The sequence below is a fragment of the Cheilinus undulatus genome, linkage group 15, assembly GCF_018320785.1.
Source record: "Cheilinus undulatus linkage group 15, ASM1832078v1, whole genome shotgun sequence".
Classification (NCBI taxonomy): Eukaryota; Metazoa; Chordata; class Actinopteri; order Labriformes; family Labridae; genus Cheilinus; species Cheilinus undulatus.
Genome location: NC_054879.1, coordinates 13453629 through 13472642, shown reverse-complemented (window position 1 = coordinate 13472642; position 19014 = coordinate 13453629). Strand labels below are relative to the sequence as shown.

The 19014-nt window shown below is 40.1% G+C and overlaps 1 protein-coding gene across 1 annotated transcript in view; it reads left to right on the top strand.

Annotated features, from left to right (window-relative positions):
• Nucleotides 1-19014, top strand: part of LOC121522363 (nck-associated protein 5-like) — a 124791-nt gene that overhangs the window by 78589 nt on the left and 27188 nt on the right. The window contains exons 8-11 of the mRNA XM_041806610.1: nt 8958-9137; nt 9282-12172; nt 14848-14962; nt 17400-17475. Of these exons, the coding sequence (XP_041662544.1) occupies nt 8958-9137; nt 9282-12172; nt 14848-14962; nt 17400-17475 (3262 nt within the window). The remainder of the gene's footprint in view (nt 1-8957; nt 9138-9281; nt 12173-14847; nt 14963-17399; nt 17476-19014) is intronic.

Here is a 19014-nt window from a genome sequence, read left to right as displayed (position 1 = left end):
GGGAAAAGGGGCACACGAGCTGCCGATATTAAGAATCCGGAGCCTGAAGACAGAAGAAGGAAGATGAGATGATGGTGTGAGTGATGAGGATGGTGGCTGTTTCACAGACTGAAGTGGAGAAAACTGTGATCCGAGCAGCGGTTCATTGAGTGCAACCTTGCTTTGGGCGACTCAAGGGGACGCGTGGACGAATTTAGATGAGATTGTGGAATTTAAAGTGAACTCAGGAGTCCGTGAAAGCTTAAGTGCATTGTCCTTGTGTCCAAACGGTCTGTTGATCTGCAGCATGATTCAATGACAGTGAATGTGAAAATGCTCTCACAGGGAAAGACCAGTTTAACACGGTATACAAAACATGGCTTTGCACCTTTTTTATGTTTTTAGAAGGATAAAAAGATAGAAAAAGGATGTATGATGAAAGCAATTCTATGTAATAAATAGAGCCTTATTAACACTTATGTTTCATTTTGGAAATTTCCTTTGTTTTTGTCATCCACATAATTTTATTGTGTCTAACACGTAGCATCTGCAAAGCCAACCTAACCTGCGCCAGGTGTCAGTGAGCATGCAAAGCATCTGAATGATATTCTAATAAGGACAGGCAATGGTTCTGTTTATGCAAAGTTTTCAAGAACTTTCATTTTATTTGCAGAAAAAGAAATAAGAAAAAACTTTAAAAATATTGTCATCGCCTCACTGCACCGCAAAATTGCTCATAATCTCTCTTAAGATGCTTTCTCAGTACTTCTGCTTTAGTTGTCTCTGTTGTAATTCCGATTATCTCATTCCTGCTTTGAATCCATAAAACAGCCCAGATACTTTGACATCAAGTGTGCAGCAATAAAAAAGCTCTTTTTTACAGTTTGAAAAAGGCTGTTAAGACCTTTGTTTTTAGGATGCTTCTTCACTTTATCAATATTCCTCAAAATGATGTATTACACATTACCATGATCTTTTTGGCTACCCGCTGGGGTAAGCCCTCCACATGGGTCTGTATATGACTGCCTGCCTGCCTGACTGCCTGACTGACTGACTGACTGAATACTTGCAGAGCTGTACAGAGTTGCATCAGCAGAGGAGTAGCAGCATCTAATGGCAGTTCATGGAGATTAGTGGACCTCCACTGGCGCCTTACTCTTGCAAAGCAGATGGGTTTGCAGTGTTGCTCTCTGCCCTTGTTTTAATAAAGAAATGCGGTCCTGTTCTGACAAAACCACTGCTGTGGATACGTCCAAGCTAATCATCCCACTAGCAGCCATTGCATACAACCTCTCACAAAAAAACTATCCCTTTCCCGGTAACTCCCACAAACTTATGCTAAAGCAGGTCGACAGAAGAGAGAAAACATCTTTCCCATTATGAGAAGCTTTTAGTGTTGTTTTTATTCTTTATTTCATGCAGAAACATGGTCAGGTTCTGGCAAAACTGATGCTATGCTAGAGCTATATCCAAGCTAATCAACGCACTGGAGGCAGTCATTGTAAATGGATTTTAGTACAGCTAAACCCCACCCATTGCTACTGCCTCATTCTCCTCAAATGACACTGATTGTGTTTGGTTCAAGACAAACATTGTGGATTAGAGCTTTCCAAAATGGATTTACCTGAAGACAGACGTGGAGCCTGGCTAACCCCTCTGCTTTGCAAACTTATGGATGATCATTCTGTCCGTCGCATTCATTACTGACCAATCAGAGTGATAAGACAAAATGAGGTAGTAGGAATTCACAGCTCTGATAATAACCTCCAGTTGGGAGAAGTGCACAAACATCTTCTCCACCTAGAGAAGCTTTCAGTGTGGCTTTTTGCTCTTTATTTTAAAAGAAATACAGTCCAGTCCTGAATAAAACTGCTGCTATACTATAGCTACATCTGAGCTAAACATCACACAAGTGGCAGCCATTGTTCCCAGCATAACTAAACCCTGCCTGTAGCAACCACCTTGTTCTCCTAAAATGATACTGATTGGTCAGCTCTGTTCTCCAACCTTTCACAATTGTTTGAGATTGGAGATTTGCAAGATGGATTTGCCTGATGATAGACGTGAAATCTGGGCAATTCATCTGCCTTGCAATGTTAGTAACTTTCAGTAGATCAAAGATTATGACGTGAATGTAACAATGGAAAAAGGAAATTGTCACTGATTGAACAGGAAATAAAGGAAACAGTAAAAAGGTAAATGTTTGATGATGCAAGGTGCAGATTAGCTGGCCATCTCTATAGTTGTTTTTAAAGTGAAATAGACATTAAGGAGCAAAAGTGGACTTATTTCACATTACTGTGGCTGCAGGGAGATGGTGCAGTGGCTTAACCAGTGTGCACTGAAGGGATAATAAAGCATGAGACTAACCACATTTTAACAGGTTAATACATTTATTATAGACCTTAATGCATCAGCATTAATGTATTAATGCTGATAGCTCTAACATAAACTTTTATGTCTGTGTTGAACTATGGCGATATTTTGTTTGTCATGGTGCATGCCTTGTCTTATTGTTCCATACTCTTAACACTGTTTATCATGGAGCTTCAAGGCTTATCACTAATCTTGAGATAGTCAAACTTGGAGAACTGGGTGAAGTTTGAGAATCACTGTTTGTAGTATGGTTGTGCTGGGCTGTCATCCGAAAAACCTGGGGTATTCTTTTCCACAAGGCCATGCTTGGTCTTCTTCCGTACCCGTTGACCCACATCAATCAAAACGGAGAGATATGTAATCTAACTAAGGTTTTCCTGGTTAAATGAAGGTTAAATACATAAAGTAATAGATGAATATAAATATATAATGTTAAAATTTACATGTAACCGCATTTGCAAAAACCCATTGCCCAATACATAAGGTCTCTTTTTAAGGCACTGCAATACAAAAATAACACAAATCCTAGTTATCTCTGCTTTTGGTAATTCCCATTGTTGTTGAAAATCAAGCCTCTGGAACTTGGTTGGTATCATCATCATGTGTTTAGCGTCAGGACTTAGGGTCCAGAGGTCTTTGCAGAGGTACAACTTAGTGTTAGCATGTTTCCCCTTGATTCTTTTGCAGACATGGCTTCATTAAAAGAACAAAGATGAAGGCGCAGAAGAGTATACATTCAAATATCTAAAAACATGCAAACATCAATTGAAATATTGTGAATGATGCTGGTGATGTCACCCAACTTAAGCTGTCATCCTGAGGGACATCAACAAAGTGCTTGTTAAGCAAAGAAGATAACTGACGTGCTTAATTGGACTTCCTAGACTAGCACTGACATTATGTTGTAAGTTGATCTTAATGCTAGTTGACCACAGAACATCAGTGTTACCATGAACAATATAACTTTAGTAAGCTGACTATAATGATAGCTATGACTCCTGCACATGTAGGTATTCTTTGAGAGTTGATGGGCTGAGGAGAAAGTGAGGTCATCCACAGAGTCCAATCCAAAGAAGCAGTTTTCATAATTATACTCTCAGGTTACAGTGTGGAGTTGCTCTTGCACCCCAAGCACACCTTTAACAATGATGAAAACTGAGATCAAAATTTCATCATGAAGGACTAGAAAGAAGTAGCTTGGATGAAAAAAGTAGCCTAACAATGGTTTCTGTTCAGAGAGCCAACAAGAGGTCAGCTGTGAAGCACAGACTGTCTGCTGCTGAGCAGGTGCATGTGTGAGTGCTGCACATGTATCATAGAGATTTTAGTGTATTTAAAATCACAGGCAAGTGTTTTTAAGGCTGCCACAGATGTACAGACCCATGCTGACATCAGACACATCAGCTGTGATGTGTTTGTTTAGTGTTTGTAAAAATCCTCAGAGTGTCAGAGTTAAGTTTGAACTCGGTAACTAAATCTAAGATAATAATGCATGAAGTGAGGAGGCTGAGATAAAAGCATCATCGTTCAGTCACAGCGTACATTGAGCTCTGTGGGGGACCCTCATGTTCCTGCATTATTCTGACTGAGAGGGCCGGACTGCTGCAGAGAGGGTATCATTTATTTACTCAACTCTCTCTGCCTCTCTCTCTGTGAGAATGGTTCTGCATCGTCAAATATGATTAATGAATACAGTATCAATGCATTATGCTCTACAGTCAATCTTAACCCTTTAAAACCTGAGTTTCTGGACTCTTCTCTTATTTTAACCATAAAAGGCCCAGAAAATGTCCTGTGAGTACCGTGCTTTTGCCCATTTTTCCACAATACTTAGAACTTTTAATATATGGCAGTTATTTACATTTTACTGCATGTTGGGACTTCCGGTTTGTAGATGAGACTGTAGACAGCTAAAACGAGGAGCTCCCGGCCGAATAAGTTTAAAAAACGAAAAAAAAAACCAAAAACTTTTAATCATAACTCAACGACAGAAAAATAATTAACATGGATAAAACACATTTTACTGCATGTTAAGTGTGTTTTAACAGTTTAAAATGAAAAAACACAAAAAAACCGAACACATCTTCACTAACATAGAAATCAATTAATTATAATAACTGTTTTGAAAAAGAGGGGTGTCTTTTTATGGAAAAAGTGGATGTTTTGTAATTTTTCCGCCTCAATTTTATGTATTTTGAGCTTCAAATTAGAGGGCTGGATTGGGGGCACAATGACTATTTTGCTGTAGTTGGCAGTTTTACTGCTCCTGCAAAGTAATCAAAAAAAATCCCAAGGGGTCCTGGCCGATTCTGGATGGTGCAACTGTGGCTCAGTAGGTCGAGTCAGCTGTCTCACAATCTGAAGGTCCTGCAGTCACATGTCGATGTGCTCTTGGGGAGGACACTTAACCCCAGTCTGCTCCCCCTGCTTTGTCGGTGGCATGTAAATAGATATGGATGCGTATGAATGGGACTAGCTATACTGTTGGCCAATTCTTCATAGCAACCTCTGTCATCAGTGAATAAATGTGGAGTGGATGGAGTGAAAGGGTTTGAATGGTTAGGTGTAACCTGTGGTGTAAAAGTGCTTTAGGTAGTCAGACAACTAGAAAAGCATTATACAAGCTCAAGTCAATTAGCAAACAATGCCAAAAAGAAAACAGTTTTACAGTTTTTTTTTTTATAACACAAAGAAAAAACAAGGCAAGTCTGCCATTTGGAAGAGTTTGTTATTAACAAATCAGAAAGTAACTGAGGAACCTTGCAAAGCCAATGGATTTTCCAGACTCCATGTTTGTCATCATGCGGATCCATCTTGCAAAGCTTCACGCTTAATGCTTGTAGGAGAATGACCTGACCAATCAGCATCATTGGAGGAGAAAGAGCCGGTAGCTATAGGCATGGTTTACTCATAACGCAAGCATGCAAACAATGGCTGCTCAACCACTCAACCGCTCCACCAGAATAAAACACAAAACCAGGCTCTATGGCTCTGGATGACAAATGGACTAAAGCCACAGTTATGATGCTTGGCTAATAAAATACAAACACATTGTTTCAGATCAGACAGCCAATGAATGCAAAAGGAGCAGAAGAGAGCCTATGTGACGGAGGTGAAGTGGCTTCTTTCAGGCTTGCAAAACAGAAAGCGCTAGGCAATGACCAAATTGAGTCTTTTTATCCAAGTGAGCACCAGCCATCAGCTCAAACAACCAGCTGAGGGCAGCACAAAGGGCAGACTTGATAAGCAGTAACATACAGAAAACAGAAGGTGTGGGGTCACAATGGCTAGTTCCTTGTAAAAAGTGTCACCAGTGAGAAATTTTAGGAAACACTGAGACGGACTGTTTCAGCTATCCATTGCATGGATATATTTCTTATTCATCTAGGAAACCTCCCATACAAAGCATTTGGGAAGGGCAGGACTTTTCAAAAAATTCTCCAAAGTTGATTGGACAAATGCTCCTTCACATTCAATATGGGCCAAAAATTTCATGGAGTTTTATAGGAGGTTTGCCCGTTTGTAAAGAGGGCTTTTATTGCTGAGCTAAAAAGCATAAAAAGTGCAAATACATGCCAATATGGATACAGCCTTTAGGAACAGACACAACTGGTGTACACTTTGATTTTAGATGCATCCAGTGTGACTTGTGTTTAAATAATAGTAAATGAAAGTAAACTCAGTTTACCTTAAACAGATGTAGTTTTTTATCCTGTTTGAAGTTTTTACTTGCAACTTTTTGTATTGTATTTGTATTTTGTATTTATTTTATTTGAAATATCAGGGTCAGTACATATTATTAAACACTTGCATGTAAATATGTAGGATTGAAGCCAGTGCCTAATTTCCGTCCTTTGACCCTGGGCAGTTTGATGTTAACAATGTACAATCAATAAAACAGAGGTACAATAGCAATACAAGGTAGAGAATGAAGAATAAAGATGGCAAATAAGAATGAAAAGTACAATAACAGCTTTGACAGACAATAAACTCATGACAGATCAGGAAAAAAAAAGAAAACCTTGGGGATTTGGCTTGTTAAGTTAAAGCACCTGTGTGCTAAAGTGCTTTATGTGCTTAAGTGCTGGAGTTTTTAAAGTGCTGTTGTATATTTCACGTTGCCCTATTGCACTTATTTTGCACACACAGACGTGTGTGTGCAGATGTTATTGAAACCATATTCTAAATGGCTGTGGTGTTGATGCATTAAAAATGACTAATTTTTCCCTTTTAATGAAGTCTTGTCATTTTGCATGAAAAAAGAACTTAAATATTATAAAAAGTCAGTTCACAAAGGATAATATCTCCAAAGCCTTCATATTTGCCCTTGATGATAAGTACGCAGCCACTCTGACTGGAGGTTTTGTTAAACTGTATCACTCGTGTCAAATCTCTGATACCCCTCGACATGCCGTCTGTAATTAGTTCTGAGATTAATCTGAACGAGCTTGGCCGAATGTCGCCTTCTCCCACAGTGCATGTGAAATAAAGGCTGGCATGGATAATCAAATAATAGGTGAATATCAATGAATGGACCAAATCACTTCAGTCCCCAACTCCCTTATGCAATTATTTCCTATTCACATTAATTATTGCTAACAGATGACATTAATGACTTTGAGAGGAAGCCGGCCGTGGCAGCCCTGCAGCCGATCAATGCTTTTTAAATGGGTTCACAACACTTGACACCTTTGGGTTTATGTGATTGGAAATGGCACCGAATCAAACAGAATCTGTAGATGTGCCAGTTTACAGTGAAGCAAATAGTTTGACTGAAAGACTCTGCACAAGACTCGAAAACTGCACAGATTAAAGGACGTATAAAGCCATCAAACAAAATACAGTTTTAATTGGGAATCACTCCATAGGCATTGTTTTAATTCCGACAGTGTTTTGTAACCACAGTCAATGATTAAAGTCTTTGAGGGCTCAAACTTTCCAGCCAGCAGCACAGAGAAAAGATACATTAATTATTCTCAAACTCTTTGGCCTTGACCTCTTGTTTTATTGGAAAAAAGGTCTAATGAAAAGCTATGTATTTTCAGTGTATTTTTGAAAAGGGAATGGTTTTCTGACATATAAATGTTTTATGTTAAGGTTTAAATGATGAAAATACAATGTTCATGCCAATTTGAATGAGCCACAGTTATAAAATAAGCCACCATTATAATGTAAACAGTAAAACTATTACAGTAAATAAGGTTCTGTTACCACTCCACCTTCAAGTCCTTAAATACAGCTAAAGTCCTGTTAACCATGGTTAGAGGCCACTGTGTATCAGAGTGTTGATTTTTTTAAAATGTAGACCCACTTGATGGGTTTAGTTTTTATGTTCAAAATGAATTTCAATGTGAGTTGGATAATAACATTATCTGTCAGCAGTACAGAGCTATGAATGAGGAAAAGATCATTTTGAGATCAAATATCACAGGAATTTATGTGTAATACATGCTTTCCAGAAACCATGAACTTTTTAATGTCAGAGTGCACCTGCCATGAACAATGTCCAAACTATGGCCCAGGGGCCAAATGCGGCTTGCGGTCCATTTTTGATTGGCCTGCAACAAATTGTAAACATTACATGAAATATGGCCCACATTTGAACATGAAGCTTGTGCTTGACTATACTTTTTGGTTTCAGCACAAGGCAGTGCTTCAATGCTAATTCTGTAAACAAACATTTTGACAAGAAGAATTTATTGATTTGAGTTTTTTGTGACTAAATGAAGACAACAATGTAAATGGAAAACATATTGGCAACCAAAATAAAAATGAGATTTTGATTGATTGTTTTAGAGGCAGGGCCAGTAGTAGCCAGGGCCAACTGAAATCTGATTGGCCTCCCTAAAATCCTTAACATGATTTGCCATTTGTCTTGCCAGCATTTAACTTCCTTTTTAAGCATACCCAATTACTAAACATATCTTAACCATCATAAGATTGGTTTTACAAACATTTTTTTTTTTTTTTTTTGTCGTTGTTTTTGAATAAACTAGACTATACACTATAAAGTACATTATAAACTATAAAGGGTAGAAGTGACTCAGATGTGACAAAAACATGTCAACAGTTTATCCTTATGACTATGACTGTTTGAAAATAGCTTTCAGATTTAACACTGCTGCAGACATGGAGTATGTGGACTTTGTGGGTTATTGTCAAAGCTGTTTTAATGTTGCCTGCAATGAAGACCATTGTCACTGTTACTGTCACCTTATTCTAATCATAATTAACATACTTGGGGCCTACACAGTGGTGCATTGGTTGGCACTGTTACTTCACAGCAAGAGGTTTTCTGGTGTTGGATCCTGGTTGAATGAGGCCTTTCTGTGTGGGTTTTGCATTTCTTCTAGATGGATTGCTTTATTCTTTTTCAACTTCCCACACTACTTTGTTGCAACAACAGGGCAGTGCTAGAAAAGAGTGTACTGTTAGTCAAAGGAAGACATCTTTAATTGTAGGTTTTTGCATAGGAAAAGAGCAATGTAAACCTTCAGCATAGCATTGATTTGATGCTTTAGAAAAATCGGGAGATGGGGCAACACAAAACAGGAAGTGTCAGGTGTCAGATCATTTCTATTGATCATGTAACTCTTTTGCAGGAGGTCCAAAGGAATGGAAAGGCGGGTATCCCTGCAGGACGTTGGCCCAGCCTGCTGAGTCTAACATGCCCACGCAGCAGTGGTAGTGGCAGTGGCAGTGAACTGTCTATATCCAGTGCTTGTAGCGAGTACTCCAGTGGCTCCCACACTTGGGCAGAAGGCCGTGGATTCTCCAAGCAGGTTGGTTTCATTTGTTCCCTCTAATTGTCAAAATTTTTGGAAGCATAGTCGAGCAGTAGTAGTAGGAGTTAATTTTTGGGTTGGCACAAGTGATTTGTTCATGAATACAATCTAAGTGACACTGAGTATGTGTTTTATGTACAGTGTGCCAAAAGGATGAGTACGAGTTCAGTATCCAGCAATAATTCTGTACCTATGGAGCAGACAGAACTGGGGTGGAAAGAAGGGCACATTCTGAAAGGTCTGAAGCGACTCCAAACAAACTCAAAAGAAGCCTCCATTGCACCTGTACCACACTGCAAAGACTGTATGACCTTCAATGAGGGCATTTACTCATCTGGAGTAAAGTGTGGCCAACAAGGGAGCACAGCCAAGGAAGCAGTGCCAGCAAATAAACCTGTCAAGGCTGGTATTAATGCCATTGACTCTGATTATGCAGAACAAGATTCCCCTAAATTACAAAGAACTGAATCTAGAGACCAACCAACAAATGAACCTCTTTGCTTGGAGAAGTATGATGCCACAAGGGATGATGACAACAATTTTCAAGAAGATCCTATAAAGCTCGCAAGGGATTCTGGTCTTTTTCCCTCACCTGTTGCCGACAACTTCTTATTTTTGGGAGGCCCCACAGTCAAACCTGGTGTAAGCCCTACAGAGAGCCTTACAAACCTAGAGGAAAGGAATGGCTCTCTTGAAAAACACAAGTCTTCAAGCATGAAGTTAAGTGACAAAAACAATAACCAGGAGAGGTCTACTGACCGTAAATCCAGACTTGATCATGTCAAGAGACAAGAGGGCAGATTTGCAGCCAAGCAGGTGGAAGCAGAAATGAATGATATGAGCTCTCCTATTCCAAACTCTGCTGCCAGAGCTCTGAGCTGTGTAAGTGCAGCCAGACAGCGTAGCTCCTCCATGGAGGTTCCTCACTGCAGGGATCAGGCAAGTCAAGCTGGAGGGGAAAGCCAAAACTACACAGTCTCAGAATCTCCTCAGAGGAAACCCAAACCTCAACCATGTGATTCTGCAAGAAAAGCTTTCATTCTACGGAGCAAGAGTGCTGATGCAGGACAAGAACAACCCAAGCATACTCATTCTCCTCTACACCAGAAGCTCATTAAGGGTCACAGGCCTAAAGGACAGTCAAACCCTCCGGTCCAAAGTGTCCCGAACAAGAGGACCACTCTAAGTAAAACACAAGGATCAAGCAAGGGAGTGTTACCTAAAGTTGAGAAAGACGAGGACATTGCAGTGTCAGCAGGTTCCAAGTCGCTCAAGAGTGTGCAGCAATGCTCTCCTCTTGCTTCTCCTGTGAAAAATTCAAAGACGTACAAACCTCCAGTGATCAACGACAGCTCAAAGAGCCCAACAAAACTACCTTTGCAAATGACCAGACCTCAATCACTCAATGACTCTGTGGAAGAAGGCGTTTATGACAACCTGCCATGCTCTCCGCGGAAACAACGCCGCCAAGACCAGCACTGTGATGTACCCTATCAAGAACCTAGGTCCCCATCCCCGCCAGCACCTCCTGGACGGACGACTTCTCTAGTTCTTAGACCTGGTTGCGACAGCTTACCCAAACAAAATGCATCTGCAGGCCAGGTTCAAAGCTCTACTACTGGAAAGGCAACATCAAGCATCACCAAGCCGCAGTCAAATCAGCTTCCCTCTGCTTCACAGCCTCAACATCTTAACACAGCAAAAGACAATCTACATACAGCTCCCGGAATGAGTGCTGAAGGTATGCAGCTGAAAGATATCCCTGCCAAGCAATACCACAGCAACTCTGCCAAGATACCGTCCATTCCAGTTCAAGAGTCACAACCTCCAGAGCCAGTCCAGCCACCTTTGGAAAGGTGTGTCACTTGTCACTATGAAAATGGTCCTCCTATTATGTTGCCAAGTCAGAGCATCTTACAAAGATCCCAGCAGAGCATCAGTGAGCCAAAGCTCTCAGAAGTCTTGCCTCAGACATACTCTAATGTTTACTACCATGGGATTGCAAATAATCTGCAGAGTTCCACCTCAAGAGCTGTAAAAATGGCTCATCCAGTCAATGCAAAATCTCATGAAGCTATCTCTGGACAAGACTCTAATACCTTCCTCTTGTACGGAAGACAGAATAAAGACGATGGCCCAAAAAATGTCCAGACCTTTCAAACGTTTACCTGTGATCCCCAGATGATGCACGAATGTGGTGTCCATGACAAAGCCCGCAGAAGGATCGAGACTCGCTGTAATTCGCTGGATTCAGAGCCCCCAGTTCAACCAGTCCCATCAGACAGTGGTGTGATGCTGGATTGGGGATTCGACGAGGAAGGTTGGCTCTTTAAACGTTCTGTGTCTGTGTCGACCCGGCCTCCACTTAAGCCAGTGATGGGCATGAATGGTGCCAAGGCTCGCAGTCAGAGCTTTGGTGCTCGCTACATGGACAGGCCAAGCTTCAACAGATCTGGAAAGGTCCGTACCCAGATTAAAACCCACTCAGGCAGCTCCTTAAACTCTCTAAGTGATGTCCTTCCAGGGAGTATGAGTTGCTCCAGTAGCTACCATTGCCCAATGAACCGGTCCCTCCTGAACAACTTCTTGATTGAAGAGGGGCTAGCAGTTCCCCAACATCTGGGATCCTCTAGTGAAAGACTCCAAAGTCTGAAACTTCAGCGAGAACAAGCAAGGCGCCTTCAGATTGAGCAACAGTTTTCAAGCGCCTTTGGGGAACCAGTTTCTGAGGAACCAGAGAGGCAAAGTACCATAACCACAATTGAAGAGAAAGTGATGCTTGGCATAGAAGAGAACTTACACAAGTCTCAGGAACAGGAGAGAAGCAATGAAGTGAAGCAAAAATCTGGGTCAACCTTGGCAAACTGGTTTGGTTTTCGGAGGAGTAAGCTTCCTGCTCCAAGCAGCAAAAAGACTGAGCCACCAAAAGTGAAAGAGGAAAAGAGGGAGCAGAAGATTACGTCGCTTCTTGGAGGAAAGCAGACAAAGGCAGACAAAAAGAGAGACAGAAGAAAAAGTGATGGAAAAGACTGGTAAGATATCTTTTGTACTCTCATATGCTTAATGCAATTCTCCATTGAAATTTCGTCTCAGCACTATAGCTTCACTGCTTAATCAAATAGATCTGAACACAGGTTACTTCATATTAAGTTATCTGCTGCCTTAGATGCCTGTTTAATTTTATTGACAGGTCTAAGGCTGTGTTCTAACAGTACCCAAGCAGGCATCAGTGCCAAAATCAGCTTGATTTGACTGATTCCTGTTGTAGTGTCCTAACAGTCTGTAAGTGAAGCAATGCAATGTTTTCAGCCCATAGCACCATTCCTACTTTCCTCTCTGTTGCTTGTAAAATTGATTAGAAAGAAGGAAATAGAGAGATGACAAGGCATCAGAAGTGTCTTAGGCTGGCCATACATGATTTCAAGCCAGAATTCAGGCCAGATTTGCCCCCTCTAACCATCAAGGGATAAAGTCAGAATTTCCACAAGAATTTTTTTGTTCATGGCCAAAATGATGGTAGTCCTTAAGAATTTTGGCCTTTTAACACAACTACCGGACATTTCCTTTAAATAGCCCTATGTGACCAAAAACCTGCATTTAGAAGGAATAGAACATACAAAAACAGAAACAGCATTATACATCTTTATGTCAGGGCCAAAGCAGGACAGGGGAAACATATTTCTGTCTGAAACCAATTCAAGTCTAACCAATTAGAAATTGAGGCTGAGTTATTGTTTCCCTGTTTTTATGACCTATGTTTACACATATTACACATAACTGGACCTTGGAAATGACTGCAAAAAGATTTCTTTTGCCTTTTCTGTAGGTTGTTTAAACAAACATAATAAAAGTTATGAGCTGTTCCTTGCACACATTTAGTCAGTTGCACAACATACGCCTACAGTAAAACATGGAAGTATTAACAGCACTTAGCTTTACATTAGCACCATCAGCTGACCTATTAGCACATTAGCTGCTGCCATAACTTTGCAGTTTACCACAGCTAATGTGCTAAATAACATACTCCACTTAAAACACCAAGAAATTGTCCAAACAAACAACTAACCAGTGCAACATTAATTAGACACTACCTTAAAACTACATTACAACTGAAAATTGAGTCTTATCGCCAGTTGTCCCATATTAGTCCTCATGAACTGATGATCTCAACTGTGACCGCTGCTAAAGCAACAGCACCCAAACACTAAACAGGAAGTAGGTCAAAGTAACATTATTTTGAGTTTATAGTAACCCTCTGAGACTGGCATTGACATATACAGCAAGAGGAAACATGTTATTCAAAATCAAATAACTTTTGAACCATAAATTGTAGCCACTTTCTTATTCTTTCCTCTGAAAGCCCCCAGTTATGCAGTTCTAATGATGCTGCTCTTACAGAACGTTTTCTAGCAAGCCTGGAACTTTGGTGACTTTCTGGGGTCTTAAAGGATTAAATCTGCATGAGCAACTCGGATATTGAACATTTTTTTAATACATTTTATAATCCATTGTTTCATCATCCCTGCTGTGAGCAGCCGTTGCCATTGTATCCCACAATGCATTGTGACTGGGCTGTGACAACCAATGGCCAGCTGTCTGAATAACTCATAATGGAGAAAAAGAAGAGGCTGTGATGTGTCCCTCTGTGTCTCTGCAGACAGGAACTGCTTAAATTCTGCTCAAATCCCCAAAAGCACAAGAAATTTTTATGAAAATGTGAATATTTTGAAAACTTTGGTTTTTGTTTGCCCTACAATTGTAATCAACCAGGGGAGCCAGTCAAGGATTTTGATTGTCCTCCATGTTTGTTTTTTTCCAAGTCACTTTTAATCGCACACATTTCTATTAAAGCTTGTGTGTTTGGAGTAGTTATTTCTGGCACAGCTGCACCTCATGCACCAATTGCAGAGGTGCAAGAGGAGGAATAAAGTCTTGGAGGACCCAGAAAGCTCAAGCAACAATTGTAGTTTAGAGAAAACCTCTATAGACTGACGTGTCATGGCTTGTAGCCTTCATCAGGGTTGTCAGGATGACCCTGATGAAGGCTACAAGCCGACATGCATCAGTCTAATAAAGTGGTTCTCTGAACCGCAACTGTTGCTTAAGCTTTCTGTTTCCTTAAGATTTTGTGTGTGTTGAATCTTGCCTGTCAAATCACAACTACAGACAGCAGGTGTGTGGTCTCACGGTCTGTTAAAGTCATCTTGCAGAGGATTATAAGATGAAAAATCATTTGAAATTGTCCTTATCTTATTTCTGTGGTCAACCATGTTTTTGAAATCATTAAGATGTGAAATTGTCAGCCTTATGGAATATTTCCTTCAGTTTCTTAAACTTTCTGCTCTCATCTGAGCCTCTTAACTTGTTTTACATAAGTGAGGATAGCGGTGCATGAATAACATCCATATCTATGTTTGAAATGTTGTTCTTTGACTTGTGTCAACACAGGCAGAAGTGTTTGCCCTATTGACATCAAATGCTTCCATTTCTCTGCATTAAAAATCATAGTGCTAGATGTCATATTTTAAAGGGAGAAACTGAAATACAATATCTGATGCCTTCATGCTGTGAGGACATGGAGTAAGATAAATCTGTCAGTGGCCAACACTTCAATACTGGACAATTCATCAAATCACTCATGGCATGTAGAGTCAATATCAGTCAGTCTCAGTTTGTTGTGGTTTGTTGACAAACTGTTCTCTTTCAGCTCTGTGGGGAGAAGAGAGTCTCATGATGCAGTGAGAGCATGCATCTCCATGCCCTGCCCAGGAATGTCTCTGAATGACATGCAAGGACATCCTGAAGTCATCGGGGACCCAAAGGTAAATTAAATCATGAACTACATCAAAACAGTTATTTCATCAGTATGCGGCTGGTTTTAGATCTTTATACAGAGATGTCTTCATGTAGAAACCATTTCAGTTCTCACATGCGGTAGATTTATCTCTGTGTTGAAAACCTGGATGGCCTGGACCTGTAGTGAACTAATGTATTTGAAACAAACTTTCTATTGGTTAAAAGATGCTACTGCAATATGACAATAATTTTTTACTTCAAGCAATCATGAGCACACCTAAACTTTGGACACGAAAACAGTCATCCATTGTTAAAGTGCATGTGGAAATTGGAAGAGAAGGGTGTATTCATAGTCTTCAATCTGCACCAATCCCAAGCACATTTAACCCCCAAAGTCCAGTTTATTTGAATAATGAGATTCCTCCTTACCATGATCAAGCATCGTACACTTCCTTGGACCTGGCTTGGCATGGCATGTTTAACTCGAGCTCCAATCAGGTAGTAACATATAATTAAGACTACTGATATCAAGATTTATCAAAGCGGTTGTCTTATAAAATATGATGACGAAACATCTTATCTTGTTGTCTCTTCTTTACCCCAAATAATTGAAAAATTACAACGGTGGTATCGACAAAGACTAATTGTTAAGGATGCTCGATTACATCAATATCGATAAAACTCACCAGGCTCCATCCCAATATTTGTCAAATAAAAACAGAAAAACACAATTACATGACTTTCTTAACAAGTTAGAGATGCTTGAGGCTAATTTCACCAGCTGTCCCTCAAACCCTGTTACACCCGGTTTCATCACACCGGCCTTCATTATCAACCTTGTTTTAAGACCTTTAAATTTATCCCTGTGTTCACAACTTTACCCTTGGAGCCAATTTATTCATCCAAAGCATGGATCAAAATTCAACAAGTGATTGCATCAAATTTTTATAAGTATAAGCCTGATGCACTTTGTTGAAGTTTAGATGCTTTTTTTCTTTACATAAAGTTTAAACTGGTAAGACTGGTTAACACCTTTAGGGAAAACTGCTCCTATAAAACCTGATACCTCCTACCTTTAAAACTCACAGGAGTGTGTAGAACATAATGTTAACTGGGACATGCATGAGTTATAAGATGAATGTTGTTAATGTAGAAGCAATAAGACTGAGTAGAGGAGAGAGGAGGCAAACAAGCAGAAAGCAGGTTGATAAATGAGTCACATTATGACTCTTACACTGTCAAGGTTAGCTGTTTATTGTCTGTATAAGACATGCAGAGATCGCGTTATTTACTGTGAAAAGGAAAAGCAAGTTTAATCAAAGAGGTCACACTTTGCATTGGGAGACAGCTCCAGGATGCTAATTGGCTCATTGCCCTACCGACAAAATGAGTGGTGGGTTGACATAGAGCAGAGAGGTCAAATATCTCCTCAACATTTTTGGCAGGTGAGAATATTTATCAAAAAGCTGTAAAAATCAGTGCTTCAGTGAGGGCCAGTGAAGTCATAAGAACAGAAGTGCAATGATTTTTGCACAGAGGTGTTTTTATGACAACAAACTCTATGGCAGTTAGCCTATTTAAAATGATCTTGTTTCCCCTTTTTTCCACTCAGTTTCATAAAACAAAAAAACTTTTGAAGTTGCATAATCAATCTGCATTGGATCAAATTGAAATGGATCCGACTGAATTGTTCTGTATGTTAATGAATCATGAATCAAATCGTAGCTTGTGATTCTAACCTGACATGCCAGATGGATGTGTTTCACCCCAAATAATTGAAATTATTATTATTTTTTTTTTGCCAGATGGATGTGTGAAACACATCCATCTGGTAAACTACTCACAGACAGCTTTTGGGAAAGGGCAGAGCCTTTAAAAAAAACTCAGAGGGTGATTGGTTGAATGTTCTGTCTGTCACATCTTTACGGGCCACTCAGAGCAACAAAACATGTGACGTAGCCACTACTGAGGAGTTAACTCCATAGAGAACTGCATGAGATCCATGGCGACTGCAGACATGTCAGTAGGTGACTTTTCTCATTTTTGAAAAGAAAACAACTCACGGCTGTTCTTTGTTCTTTTAACAAAGAAATGTCACCAAGTTCTGATAAAACTGGCGCTTTAGCAGCATCCACACTAATGTCTTCCACCATAATTGCACCAGCCTCTTGTTGCTGCTCATTTATGTCAGGACACCACTGCGCCCGAAAGCACTGCCCCTCGTCGCTGATTGGTCCTGTCACTTTCTAACCGGGCCCAAAAGGTTCAGAGCAAACGGAGCTTTGCAAGATGGATTTGCCAGTGAGGAAATAGGAAACAGGTGTATGCATCTGCTTTGCAAAGTCACTGTAACTCGAAACCAAATCAAATCATCCCAAGAAAGAAAGAAAAATGTAGTAACACATTGCATGTTTAAAAGTGAAACCACGTGTTTTTAACTTCTGTTTCTTCAAATTCACAAAGATGCAGATGATGAACCGGAGAGCTGAAGGAGAAAACGGGTCCACTGTGAAGCCCCCCACCCAGGATACTGTGATAGGTGAGTTTTTTTTTATTCCCTTTTTATGTCGGACTCTATAACTGCATGGACTGATGGAGCTGAAAGCTAATCTGAGGCTACTTGACAGTGGTGTCCATGTTAGCATGCCAGTCTCAAGGTTTTATCTGTGCTTACCATTTTACAGTTTGCAGACAGAAGTGAAGACCAAAAATGACAGATGTGTGTAAGTCCTAAACACGATGAATATGCTGAATGCAGTCCAACAAAGAGGCAAAATGCTGAATTTTGTCAGTGTGTGCTTTTCTTTCCATGTTTCCGTTCGTTTTATTTGTTCTCCCTCTGCATTTCTTTGTTGTTTTCAGTGGTGATTTTAATCAGGACCATTTCACCACGGCTGTGTCTCACACAGTGTTTGCCCCTTGATGGTGATATCGTAAACAGCCTCATCTTCACAGACTCATGCACTGAAAGTCTGCATGCCCAGAATCATCCCATCAGGATGGACCTATTCATCCATACGGTGGCCTCAGTTCCCCTTTAGCCAGGGTTGGAAGAAAAAGAGGAGCCACTGGTAATGCCTTAAGTCAGTAATGCCCCTTTTACATGTGAACAGTTTCTAGATGACTCCAAAGATTCAGGTCCTGATATTTTCCAGAAGTGTCTTTCGGTTGTCTTTTGCTGAGGGAATGACTTGGCAGAGTGAGCAGGATGATGAGGTTGAGCCTTGTCTGTAATTTTCACTATTTATGGGTTAGAATGTGTACAAATGTTTTCTTTACACACATAAGAGTAGAAAAATAATACAGATAACTGGGATGAGCAGTAAAGACTAAAAAGCAGCAATATAATACCCCTACCTTATCAACTGCAGATATGGACTGGTTTCTCTGTCTGCAGAAAGTCTGCAGAAAGTCAGATGGATGCACTTAGTGGTTTGGGTTTCGGAATGCATCCTCCCTGGACTATGTCAGGATACTTTAGAGGGACCCATTCTTCTGCAGGAAGTCCTCCGGTATGGCTGCATTATCATGCAATGGTTAATAGTGACACAGTCGAGAGATGGGATTGCCATCTAAAGAATGCTGCAGACAACTGAAAGATAATAAGATATACAAGTTTTTACAAGTGTTTTAATGTAAGCAATCAATGAGCAGTGTTTTGTGGCAGCAGCTCTGTATAAAGCTCAATAGGTTTGATAAGCATCTAGATATAATTGGAGCCTTTAGTCTGTAATTTTCTATCCTTTGGTCTTTTTTTCTGAAGCTGACATGGAACAAACATTGCAATAGCACGAGCAATAGTGTGGGCAGTGTAGCCAACAGTTCAAGCCAGATGAAGTGGAAAACAGTGAAACTTTCAAAGGAAAGACTGTGCAAGTTGACTCAGTATATTTTAAAGCCAATATAATTTTATTTTAAAATTAGAAATTCAAAATCAAGAAACAAGATTTTTCCCAGAACAATTTTAAAAAAGGAAAGTAAAACAAGGCATGGAGCAGCCTGTGTACTCTCAGGCAGTTCTCTTTCCTGGTTAAAACGAGCCTCAGAAATCCAGAGGGAAAAATAAAATAAATTAATT